This window comes from Emydura macquarii, unplaced genomic scaffold (assembly GCF_026122565.2).
Source record: "Emydura macquarii macquarii isolate MOO-44397 ecotype Brisbane River unplaced genomic scaffold, CSIRO-AGI_Emac_v2 contig_1253, whole genome shotgun sequence".
NCBI classification, from domain to species: Eukaryota; Metazoa; Chordata; order Testudines; family Chelidae; genus Emydura; species Emydura macquarii.
In genome coordinates, this window is record NW_027131390.1 from 103,042,030 (window position 1) to 103,054,757 (window position 12,728).

General features: G+C 45.1%; 1 protein-coding gene across 7 annotated transcripts in view; it reads left to right on the plus strand.

Moving 5' to 3' along the window:
* CLASP1 (cytoplasmic linker associated protein 1) overlaps positions 1-5,877 on the plus strand; it is a 246,209-nt gene extending 240,332 nt beyond the window's left edge. For all 7 annotated transcript variants that reach the window (XM_067549649.1, XM_067549648.1, XM_067549650.1 and 4 more), the window contains 2 exons: positions 753-869; positions 1,928-5,877. In XM_067549649.1, the coding sequence (XP_067405750.1) occupies positions 753-869; positions 1,928-2,014 (204 nt within the window). In that variant the 3' untranslated portion in view covers positions 2,015-5,877. The remainder of the gene's footprint in view (positions 1-752; positions 870-1,927) is intronic.
* The last annotated feature ends 6,851 nt before the right edge of the window (positions 5,878-12,728 follow it).

A 12,728-nucleotide genomic window follows, 5' to 3' on the forward strand; every position in this document is an offset into this window, starting at 1 on the left:
GAGGTGTTGGTCCCAGGATATGAGAGAGACAAGGTGGGTGAGCTAATATCTTCTATTGGACCATCTTTTGTTGTCTCTTTCATCCACACCTCACCCACCTTGTCTGTCTTAAAAAGACACGACAGTAGTCTACAGTAGTAATCATTTGCACTGTTATAGCGCCTAGATGCCATGTTGATGGGAGTGCTACAAACAGAGAGATTCCATTAGAGGATCCTCATGCACTTCACAAAACAGCTTTTGGCTCCGATCTTGCCAAACTCATGCCCACCAGTGACTTTAATGTGTTCCCATATCAAGCTTTTAAGGTCTGATCCACAGCCCATTGAAATCAATGAAAAGGCACCCAATGACTTCTGTGGCCTGTGGGGCATCCCCTTAGGCTCTCTGATCGCCAAATTCTTCCTCCAGTTACCCACGTACAACCCAACTGGCTTCAGTGCGGGTTTCTTCTATATTTGTGAGGAGAGAACTGAGCCCTCAGTGTTAGTTTAATCCCTTTATGGATCCAGAACTCACTGCTGGCAGCAGTAGAAAGAGCTCAGCTCCAGCAGAATACACCATTTAAGGTACAGTTCCTCACAAACCTACTCAAAAGCCCACTGCACACAATGGAGATCTTTCTGATGACTTTGGATCAGGCCCTAGAGCCACGCATAAGAAAAGTGTTTGAGCCCATTAGTAAATTGATTTGAAAAGATCTTGGAGAATGACCTTTGATTTGTGCGACCTTTTTGTTTCTCCTGGTCTAGGGGTATGATAATACAGAGAGCAGCGTTCGTAAAGCCAGCGTGTTTTGCCTAGTGGCAATTTATTCAGTAATTGGAGAAGAACTGAAACCTCACCTCGCACAGCTCACAGGAAGCAAGGTACCTGCACAGTGTTAACAGCCTCTTCAGTATTTTTAAACTAGGTAACTGACTGGTATATGCTGTCCGCCACTGAAGGCTTGTCTTCATTGCAGTGTTAGCTCCCTCGAGTTCACCCCGCTCTAGTTAGCCTGGCTCAGTTAGAGTAGCCACACTGCAAAACAACTCTCGAGCGGCACAGAGCGTTTGGATTAGCAGCACGGAGTAGCTGAGGACACACACACACACACACACACACACACACACACACACACACACACACACACACACACACACACACACACACACACACACACACACACACACACACACACACACACACACACACACACACACACACACACACACACACACACACCCCCCCCCCCCCCCCCCCCCCCCCCCCGCATTACTGGCTTGTTCATCAGCAAGACTCCAGCTTCAATCCACCCCACCCTCAATGGGCCAGCTAGCAATAGTGAAAGCGCCACTCAATTCGAGCTACAGATGTTTGTGTATGCACAGGAGTCAGGTTAGGGGCAACACTCGTGTGATAGCTCAAGCTAACAGTGGAGTGAAGACGAGCCTTCAATCCAGTGCTGTCCTTCATACAAGGACAAATTGGCTACACCACATGTCCCGGCTGGCTTGTGTCTTCACTGACTGCGGGGAATCTAGACCCTTTCCTAATACATAGGCCAGCACCCTGCTGTCTGTTCTGTGTGGATCGCAGGACTCCTGCTCATACAGATCAGATTGCAGGATCAGGGCCATGGCCTGAAAAATGCCAACAATGAATTTAAAAATCCAGGCCTCACTGAAGTGGGAGTTTTGCCATTCGCTGCAATGGAGACAGGATTTCACCCCAGATATTTTTCTGCTACCAAAAAATGTTTATTTTAGTAACCATCTGTTTTCATGTCTATCACCTGATTTATACTCTGGTCCTGCATGGGCAGATCCCGGCTCCACACAGCGCTCACTGCACTTAAGGATTCTACCCTAATATTTCCAGTGAACTTTTGCTATCTGTCTTTTCTGGCTTATTTCATCTTCTCCTGCTTTCTTTTATCTTCCAGATGAAGCTACTAAACTTGTACATAAAGAGGGCCCAGACCACCAATAGTAACAGCAGCTCATCTTCAGATGTTTCAACGCACAGTTAATGGAGATATCTGGACATGTGTGTAGACTTAGAAGCAATCAGCGGTGCCTCTCAGAGACCTTTCTGCTACCCTTTCTTCACCGGCACGTCCCATCAACTAAAGGAGGCCATGCAGATATTTATTGCAATCAGTATTTTAGTCCTTTAAAGCTTTTCTGTAGACTCTTATTGGTACTGAATGTACAGGAAGCAAGGCCTGTGTTGCAGTCCTCGTTTAAAAGAAACAAAACCAATAGAAAGCCATACTTAAACATATCGGTATAGCCTGCTGAAATCTTTACCATATGTTTAGGTTGCAGTGTTTCAAAACGGAGTCCAAATAACACGTACATGCTTAAAGTCAAATGAATCCTTTTTTGTTTTAGTTAATTTGATACCAAGTTTTAGTTTTTAAATGCTAATTACCTACTTGTGTAAACAATTTTTCCTCACAAGTTCTGTGGTCTATCCCTGTTTTATAACTTCTATCTGAAACTTGCCTAAACTGCAAGATCTTGATGATGAAATCTTTGCAAATATTGCCATGCTTCTGGCTTTTAATGCTTTAAGACATATAGACACCTTGAATGAGTAATGAAAAAAACTAGGTTTGTTTGTTTTTTTTAAAAAACATCCACGTTTTATAGATAGTGCTCTAGATTTCTATATAGGCTAAGAAATTCTCTGCGGCTTTTCCCCATCCACCAGTATCATCTAACACAGAGCAGCCAACATCTCCCGACTTTAACTAACAGTGTTTACATCAGCGCTGCCTTCCATCTTCTTCAATTGCTCGAAGATCCTGGGGATTAATTTTAAAGGAAGGATACTGGGTTTGTTGTCAGGACTGCACAGTGGAGACTTGCTAAGCCTATGGAACTCACCGAGAAATCTTTAGTTTGGTTGATGTCTGTTCTAAAAAGGACTGATCTACAACTCCGGTTTAACAAGTCTGGTGATGGATAATGAATAGCCTGAGTTACCATAGCCCATTCCCCTCCAAGCTTCTGGGAGCGTCATTTGGCTTAGAAAATGTAAAGGGGGACTCTTAACTGGACAAAATATCCCTGTAACTTTAAACTTGCAGCGATAGGTCTTGGCCGTAGTGTTTAATAAGACAAGGCCCCCTTCTCTTGCACACCCGCTTACAACCTTGTGCCTAAAAAGCCTGCAATGTAGTTAACCAGCATTTTAACCTCTTCCTTGCTGACCAAACCAGAATACAATCCTCAAGGCATTTATCGCCTCTTGAGAGGTGTTGAGTGCCCTCAACTGCCATTGGCTTTGGCGGAGATGGGGTCAGTCAGCACGATGCAGGATCGGGCCCCGGTAAAAAGCAAGGCAGAGGGAATTCTTTAATGGACTGATCAGCAAGGGGAAAAATAAGAACCAACCCAGCACCAGTAAAATATACCGCATCAGCGTTTTTTACTTAAAAGAGCCCCTGCTGTTTGCAGAGTACCATGCCATGCAGAGTGTCCCTCCCAGATTCTGCACACCCCAACTGCACCCTTTGCCCACTCCAGAGCAGCATGGCGTTCACATAGACACCCACCCAGGGAAGACTAATGCCATGTTGACTCAGCATTCCCCTTGCCCCCCAACCTTCCATCAGTTTGTTGAAAAACCTGATCCTGAGAGATGCTGAGTGGCCTTCAGCTCCTGTTGAAATTAATAAGAGGTGAAGCTGCCTCAGGACCCAGCAGAATCAGGCCCCAAAGCAGCAAGTTTTTCAGCCTCTTTCATCCCCTGCGTGAGAAAGTGGAAGGGGGATGATCTGGCTCCTGCTTTTTCAGGACGGGCCTGATCCTACGTTGGCGGCAGGATCAGGCAATTTATCTTCTTACATATAACACCATCACAAGAGAGGCCTTAACAAGCCTGTATTGTGGCATTTCCCCAAAGACTCACTGCAGACTTGAAAATATCTTCATTGGAGAGATGCTGTTATAACATGGGCTAGCCAATAAAAACCATTCTCCCTTCACGTGGACCATTCGCTTTCACCCCTTTTCAAGATGCTTGCTAGAAGTTTTCTTCTTCTTTTAATTCTTGTTGTGATGATTTGAATTATTTTAGTTTAATGTGAATTAATTTTCCTTTTTGAGGAAATATTCAATCAATATGGTGGCAGCCATCAGCTGTCCTATTTGAATTTTTAGTGTGTTTTATTTTTAAACTGCTTTCCCTAACAGTCAGTATTTTAAAAGTTGCGTTTTTCATCTCAGTTCAGCATCTTCTGGGGTCTGGGCTGGATGCAACGTCTGCGTAATTGACTGTATTGCGCTTAGTCTTTCCAGCTGTCTGACAGATCCTGTTCCATCGCTGTTTGCTTTTTGTTTGTTTGTTTGAATGGCATACTGTAGTGGATCTATGAATTGAATTCCTTCTGAAATGATTTTATATATTTTATAAAATACTGTTAGAATGCACTGAGTGAATGCACTGTAACGTCCATAAACTGACCTACCACATATGCTGACACTACAGTACGAATTAACAACTCATCTCTTAGAGATACATGTGAAATATGTTGCTGCTGCTGCTTTGAGACTTCAGTGATAAGTTTGTATTTCCAGACGTTATTGACATAATTGGGGCTGCAAATCATAGAACCAGGCCTTACTTTCTTAATCAGATACTGTTTTTTGTTTGTCAACAGATGCTCATTAATGTGATACTTTGTTTCATTACAGAAGTCAGTCAAGGACTGTTCATCCTTTGAGTACTCTATATGTCTGTCACACCTGTATACAGTAGGAATCATTCGGCTTAGATTATTTATAAGTTCATTTGCGAATAATGTACATAGTAAGGTTGGTTTAGAATTTTGAACATGACCTGATTCTCCTTTGAAGTACTCAGAGGGCTAGCTCTGAATGTCACTTGTCTGATCTCCAGTGTTCTGCATTCTAAAAGCTGTTCGATCATATTTTCTTTCGCATGCATAAAGGTGTCTCTGGCTACAAATCTGACAACATCCAGGCATATTTGCAGAGAGGAATCTGCATGTTGGCGAGACATCATTGCGACAGTGAAGCAGGTGTTAATATTTTCCCAGCAGCAGCCACCTACAGCAGCTGCCTTTTTCCTGCTGCCCATTAGACAGGGCGTCAATTTTTTTCATATCTTAAAAGAAAAAAGTTTCCTGCATTTGCCCACCGTGTTTAAAAAGTCTGACTGAGGGACTGTGAAAAGACCAGCACTCCTGGCTGTGGAGTTGCTTAAATCTCAGACAGGGATGGCCATTCTGTCATTGGCTGAACCAGTGCTCTGTGGGCATGGGCAAATCAATTGATACATCCCCCTCACAGTTTTAAGTACTGTCGTTCGCTCATGTAGTGCAGAATTATTGAGGCATGTGGCTTTCTTAAGGTACACTATGTGTGCTTGCCTGGATTACAATACAATACAAGACTTCTTTTCTATTGCTTATTACTAGCTTACCAATAACCTGTATAGTAACGTAACTTGCATCTTTGTCATCTAAATCTTTTTTCCCTTTCCTTACCCCTTTATTTATCAAGCGTAATATTACATATTAAGGGACAGAAAAGAAAACTTTGTAGAATACAGCAGGACTTTGCTAACAATAATGTTTTAAATGGGAAGTAAAAACTGCTCTGAAAAATTTCAGCCAGAAGAAATGATTTTGTTGGCACGGTGTTCATGCGCATGTATTTTTTTTTCTTTTTTTCCTTCTTTTTTTGGCTTTTGTCATGTTACATCCATATCTGTATTTATATCTTATTTGTTTAACTTTTGAGTGTATCATGGCAAATGTACAGATGTTTTTTGTTAACATTTATGTGATAGAATTTGCTAAAAAAAACCTAAAATAAAACCTTTTGCGTTTGCCCTAGAATAAATGAAACTTAAATTTAATTTCCTGTGGAGGCATCTTTCAATCACTGTCTGATACCTACATCTCATATCTGTCATTCAGATGGATAGAGTGACAGCTTTTACCTCTTGTTTGATAACAGCAAATGTTGTTAGGATTTATATAGCAGTAACACCGGGCTAGGCGTTTTACAGACAGATAAATACCTCCGAGATCTTGGGCTTGGATCCAATTCAGGAAGGCACTTAAGCAAGTGTTTAAGTTACATTGAAGACTGTGGGATGCTGCGGGGCGACCATCCATCTCGAGGGATGATGGTGTCAGTGCTGAAGCAGTTCAGGAGTTATGCTGTAGCGTCGCAAGTGGCTAAAAAGTCCAATTCTCGAGCCACGGTCCTTGTCACAGATAATGCAGGCTTAAAGCGCAGGGCCAGAAGATGAAGCTAGTGCACTGTTAGCGCTCTGAGGCCTGCTGTACTTTCCTCTGAGCTTTCTTTGCTTTCCCTTCCCTCAACCCCCTCTCGTCAGCCTCGTTGCCTTCCTGGTGCAGTGCAGCCTGTTGCTAGCTGGATCTTCCCAGCTTGTGGTGGCGATGTTGAAAGTTTTTAACTCCCTCTTGCAAATCTCCTTAAACCTGAGCCTAGGTAAGCCCAACGGCGTTGGGGCATCCACGCGTTCCCCATACAGGAGAAAACTTTGGGATGTGCATACACATGTGCTTAAAGATAGGCACCTGCTTAAGTGCTGTTCAGAATTGGGGCCTAGAGTCTGACTTTCGACCCTGAGCTGTGGGTAGTCCTTAAGCTGCTCTCCCCCCCCCCCTCAAGAGTAGCCCTGGGAGGCACTGTGACTCAGAGAAACCTGCTTCCCCTTTGCTCCTGGGCGGGTAGTAACTCACTGTCAGTCCAGACCAGGAGTAAATTGCTAAACCCTCTGCCTTCCTGCCCTTGGCTCAGGGGTCCTGGCCCATTCCCTGCCACTTCTCATCACCTCTCTGGGGAAGTAGTAAGTTGGTAAATAGACCTAGAGCCAAAAGCTGGGTACACTGTGTACAGGTGCGAGGTGGAGGGGGGGAGGGTTTCTTCCTTCATTGTGTGGATGCATAGTCATATTTACAATTTAGCCCTACAATTATTAGAGCTTTAATAAGAAGTTCTGGAAGAAACTGTGAATTAATTCAAGCACAAATTTAGCTTGAGTCATTTAGAAAGCAGTATTGCCGACCTCAAGCTTTCAAAAAACCTGAGTCAGACACACAACATCAAGAGGTTTTCTTAAAAATCACAAGTTCTGATGAGAATAGACATTGGGTTCTTTTAATTTATCTTCTGATTTTTGAGCCTTTAGAGGTCATGTTTTCAAGCTTTTCTCCACAACCAGGAGAGCTAGAAACCTATTTATTTTTTCTTTTTAAAATGAAAACAGATGCTCAAATATTCACCTGACTCCAGGAGTTGGGTCTTTAAGAAAAATGCCAAATATTGCATGATTTTCAATAAAATCACAGTGTGGAAAGATTTTTACAAAACTTAATGGTACCAAAAAATGTTTCTGTGAAAAGAGTTTATTTTAGGAGGCATTACATTTTCCTGTGGCTCTAATGCCAGAGAACAAGGAAGTGAAATTGACTACAGCACAAGTGAAACTGACTGGTCTAGTTTTTTCATTTTGTGAGCTGAGTTAACTGCAAACAATAAGGGAACAAATAGTATAAATGATGCAAAGGAAAACACAGTTCGAAATTCTTTCTATTTCTAATAATATCAAGTGTTAGTAATAACATGGGTAAACAAAATCACTCTGATTGTGTATAATTTTTATCTTGATTATGTTCCTTTAACAAGCTCAAGCATCACATATTGGATATCAGTGGATTTGAGTAGAATGAAAGAACCATAGGGTTAGAAGGGACTGCAAGGGTCATCTAGTCTAACTCCCAGCCAAGATGCAGGATTTATTGTTTTGAACCCATCCAAGACAGATAGCTGTCCAGCCTCCTTCTGAAAACCTCGGTGAAGAACCTTCCACAACCTCCCAAGGCAGTCTGTTCCATTGTCCTACTGTTCTTAACGGTTAGGAAGTTTTTCCTGAGATTTATTCCAAGTCAGCTATGCTGTAGTTTGAACCTATTACCTCTTGTCCTGCCCTTTTCTCCATCTTTTTATTATGGCAGTCTTTCAAGGAGCTGAAGATTGCTATCATCACCCCCTTAATCTCCTCTTTTCCAAACTAAACAAAAGTTCCTTCAGCCTTTGCTCATGTAGCTTGCATTCCATCCTTTTGATCATCTTTTGTTTTTGTTGTTGCTCACCTCTGGATCCTTTCCCGTTTCTCTACATCCTTACTATACATTGGTGACCAAAATTGGACACAGTACTCCAGCTGAGGCCTAACCCGTGCTAAGGAGAATGGTCCTGTCACCTCCTGTGACTTGCATGGTGCGCCTCTGTTAATGCAACCTTCAACTGCCTTTGCTTTTCAGCAGTGCATTGCTGACTCATGTCGAGGTTGGGATCCACCACAACTCTCAGATCCTTCTCAGCACTGCCGCTGCCAAGCCAGTTTCCCCCTCATTCTGTGCATTTGGTTTTTCTTCCCTAAGTGTAGCACCTTGCGTTTGTCTTTGTTGAATTTAGTTTTGTTGTCTGTAGTCCAGTTCTCCAAATTAAGATCCCACTGAATTTTAGCTCTACCCTCCAAACTACTGGCAATCTACCCCTAGCTTAGTGCCATCTGCAAACTTGATCAGTATGCTCTGTCTACCTACATCCAGATCATTAATAAGGAAGCTAAACAACACCAGACCCAGAACAGATCCCTGTGGAGCCCCACTTGACACCTCCCTCCAATCTGACATCATTCCATTAATAGTTACTCCTTGTTTGGGGTTGTTTAATGAGTTATGTAGCCACTCAATGGTAGTTCTACCAAGCCCTTGCTAAAGTCCAGGTATATTACCTTCACCGCATTCTCCCTACCCACCAAACCAGTTACCTCGTCAAAGATGGAAATCAAGCTGGTTTGGCACAATTTGTTCTATGTAAATCCATGCTGGCTGGTACTGATTACCCTTTCATCCTGCAGGTATTTTCAAATGGAATGTTTTATACGTTGATCTAATAGCTTCCCAGGTATCGAAATCAGGGTGGCTGGTCTATAGGTATCCCACTCCTCCTCTTTCCCCTTTTTAAAGAAGGGCACTATGTTAACCGTTCTCCAGTCTTCCGGGACCTCTCCTGTCATCCGAGTTTGTAAATATTATGGCCAGTGGCTCTGAGATTTCTTCAGCTAATTCCCTGTGAAACAGTGGAAGAGGTTCATATTTCCTCCATGGGAAGAGGGTTCTGATCTGAAATAAGGAATGTTGTCCCGCCAAGGAAAAGGGAGAAGTAGAGAAGTTGAAGAAAGGGTGGGGGGAATCGCTTCAGACACTTTTAATGAAGGCAGCACTTCATTAACTTCATGAAGAAGTTGGGTTCCCCAAAGTGTATTCACTCCGGGTGGGAAGAAAGTCAGCAGAAGGTGTATGTGTCACTTAAATGGGACTCCAGCTTTGCATAGACCTTGTCGTACCCTCTGCCTTGGGATAGATTTCACCCATTTAGTCATTTATTTCTGATGCATCCACGTTCGTGCCATAACAAGGATTAAAGGGGGGCTTGCTGTCCAGCAGTGAACTGTTCTCTCTCCTCCTTGCATTTTTCTGGATCCTTTTCATAAAGACACCCATCCAGCCTCTGCGCAGTGAGCTGCCGGGCCACCCCGATTTTATGGTTGTGCCTAAGGACTGACGAAGAATGGGGCCCCATTGTGCTACGGACTGTATGAACACACGGTAGCCCACAGTCCCTACCCTGAAGAGCTGTGACATTCCGCTCCAGTGATGAGGAAATTGACCTCTATGTACCTTTCCGGATACCCCCTTCCCTGCCTCAGAGGTGTTGTGAGGTGGTGGTAGTGTTTTACTGGTGCTCTGAAACCCTGGGGTGAAAGGAGCTGTAGAAACGCATTGTATTTGTACCACACTGGTTGTGTGACAGCGCTTTTCTTTTTAATCTCTCTGTCCTTTAACGTGAATTCTCATTGCTAGTGAAAAGTGTTGACTTGAAAGCTCTTGAGAGTGAAATCCTCCAACCACAGGACAGATGTGGCACAGTCAACAGGAGCAGCTAGGTTCCACCTGGAGCCTTTGCTAATTTTCCTTAGCTCTGCCTACACAGACTGTCTCCAGGGGCAAGTGGGGAGTTCAGGCTCATTTAACCCCTGTTTCCCTGCTGAGAGTGCCAGTATCACTGCATGAACTAGCCTGAGCCCCCTTCTACCCACTGCTTCCTCGGATGCCCATCTCCTGGGAGGCGCTGCAATGCAGTGGAGGAGGCTCAACATCTTGCAGGGCTCGGTTCTCCGTCTGGAGACACGGCTCATTGGAATAGTATGTGGGAGCACCAAGCCTTGTGGCTGCTGTTCTCCAGTCTTTTCCCAAGGCTTTTCCCAGGCTGGCTTTTCTTGAGCTGTGCCAACAGCCAGTTTTCTAAACACAGGGTGGGTAGCATTCCAGGGATTCTTTCAGACCCTGGGTCAAACTGGTCTTTAATCCCGGGGGATTTCCATAAAGCTCTGAAGTTTGAGGCAGTGCAAACTGGAGATGCAGATTTCATCTAATATGTGCTTAAAGCAGTCAGCACATAGAAGACCTTCTGTGTTTTATTCAGCCTCGTGGGTGCCCAGAGAGAACGCCAGTCAATTCACAAAATGCAGGGAAACTGGATTGTGTTTGTGGTTTAACTTGCACATACTCTCCCTGCATAGGATAAGGGTGTTTGCATGACTGGATTTCTCATTCCTGTCTAGGGCAAAAGGCATCGAAGGTTAGACAAGAGTTTAGGGGAGTTGTTTGGACCTCCCTTTCCATTTTCATTCAGATGGAATCTCTCTGTTCCAGAACTGAGGTTATCCACCTCTGTGGGCCAGGCTCCACATGGGGGAGGAGGGAAGGGTACACTTTACCGGGACCCAGAGGCCCTGTGGGGCCTGGCCCAGGCTGCAACCTCCATTACCATGAGGAAAAAAATGTTCATGGCTCATGAGATTGGATGGATGGATGGATGCGGGATTGTGGTATGTGAGTGGAAGGGGGCCCGTGTTACAAATTTGTACTGGGCCTGAAAAAATTATGCTTGGAGCCTGCTCCCATGTGCCACTCAGGTGCTAAGAGCAGTAATTGAGGTTCAGTTCTAGCTTCCAGCGGAGCCCCTTTTCTAGTACTTCCTAGCTTTGTCCAGCAACACAGCTCCCGTTTGGAAGCTTTACTGTCCTCCTCATTCCAATACTGTGCCTCTTCGACGTGGATCTAGACACCGCTGGTGACTCCCACAGCTCTTCAGAGTCCGCTGGGAGCGGTGTCCCTCCCCGGGGAGAGTCGCCAGCTGCAGTATTGGACCTAACTCTTGGACCCCACATGCTCCCAGGACACCTGTGTCTAAGCAGACAGCGTCTCCTGGTCTGGGTCGCTCGAGCATGCACCCAGGGTGCAGACGCTCTGTTCTTGGCATGCTGGACTCCAGGGTCTAGTTGTGCTAGGCCCCAGGATTAGAGCTGAGCTGTAAGTGTCCCAAGTGGCTTATGCTCCCAAGAGCTTCGCCCGGCTGGGCATTCCAGGCACAAGGGGAATTGTTGTGGGGGTGCAAATTTGGGCCCAGCCCTGCCAGCGCGATTCCAGTCTTTGATAGAGTCACACTGGGGCAGAATTTGGCCATTAAGAGTGATTTCAGTTTGGTGGCGCTTTGCGCTCATGCTGCTTTGAAAACTGAGGATTTACTAACACGCCGATGACTGCCACATTTTAAAACTCCTTTCCCCACCCTTCAGTTCCTTGGCGATGGCACAGTATCAGTAAGCTCTGCAGGCTGCACCCAGACAGACAAGAAGGGATACAGAGGGAATAACTCTAGCCTACATCAGACCTGCCATCTGCAGCGTTCTCAAAGAGATCCCAGTGGGAAGGCGCAGAGCACCAGCGGTGAGGTGTGAAGGTACGAAGGGCTCACGCAATGTCGCTAAATTCAATGAAGGTCATTCCATTGGATCAGGCCTTTGGGAGGGAACTGCCAGGCACAGGACCATGAACACTGGCATTCCCCCTAAATGTCTGAGATGATCTTTGACGCAGCAGACAAATGCTGAAGTCAGCACGGGGACTCTCAACTTCATGGCTGCCAAAAAAGCCCCTCTCGCTCTGGTGTGTGAGCAATGGGAACATCTCTCCCCCTGGATTCGGAGGGCACCAGTTCCTGGTATGGTCAAAGTAAACATGAAAGCAAACCAAATGGGGAAACTTCCCGTGGTGCATGTGCCTACGCTGCTACCCGAAATGAGAAGACGACCTGGGCAACAGGAAGAAAATCCTACCCTTCACCCTCTTCCTTTTCATTCCCTCTGAAGCTGAATCCCACTCCTACTGAAATCAACTTGAGTTTTGCCTTTGCCTTCAATAGGAGCAGGAGCAGGAGCAGGGTGCTCGGACTCTGATGGAAGGAGCTGGAGCCCTTTGGGGGATATTTGTTTAATGCAATCGTCTATGCTTAATCAGCTCTGAAACAGATGCAAGAAGACCCCCAACATAACCTTCAAGTGTTGCCGTTTTAAACGCTCTGTTGATCCATCGAAAAGCTCTCGCAGGGGGACACTGTGCTGCAGTCCAGGCAAAATGGATGGCAGGATCCCCAGCAGAGACGGCAGAAAGCCCTGATCAGAGCTGACACGGTTTGTGAGCCAGCCAGTGACAAGAGAAAAGAGAACAGGATCACGCTTTCTCCCCTCCACACCTCCTTCTGAAGGTTATCAAAATCTTGGTGATACTAGGGGTTTGGGAAGCTGCTTGGGACAATGCTCTC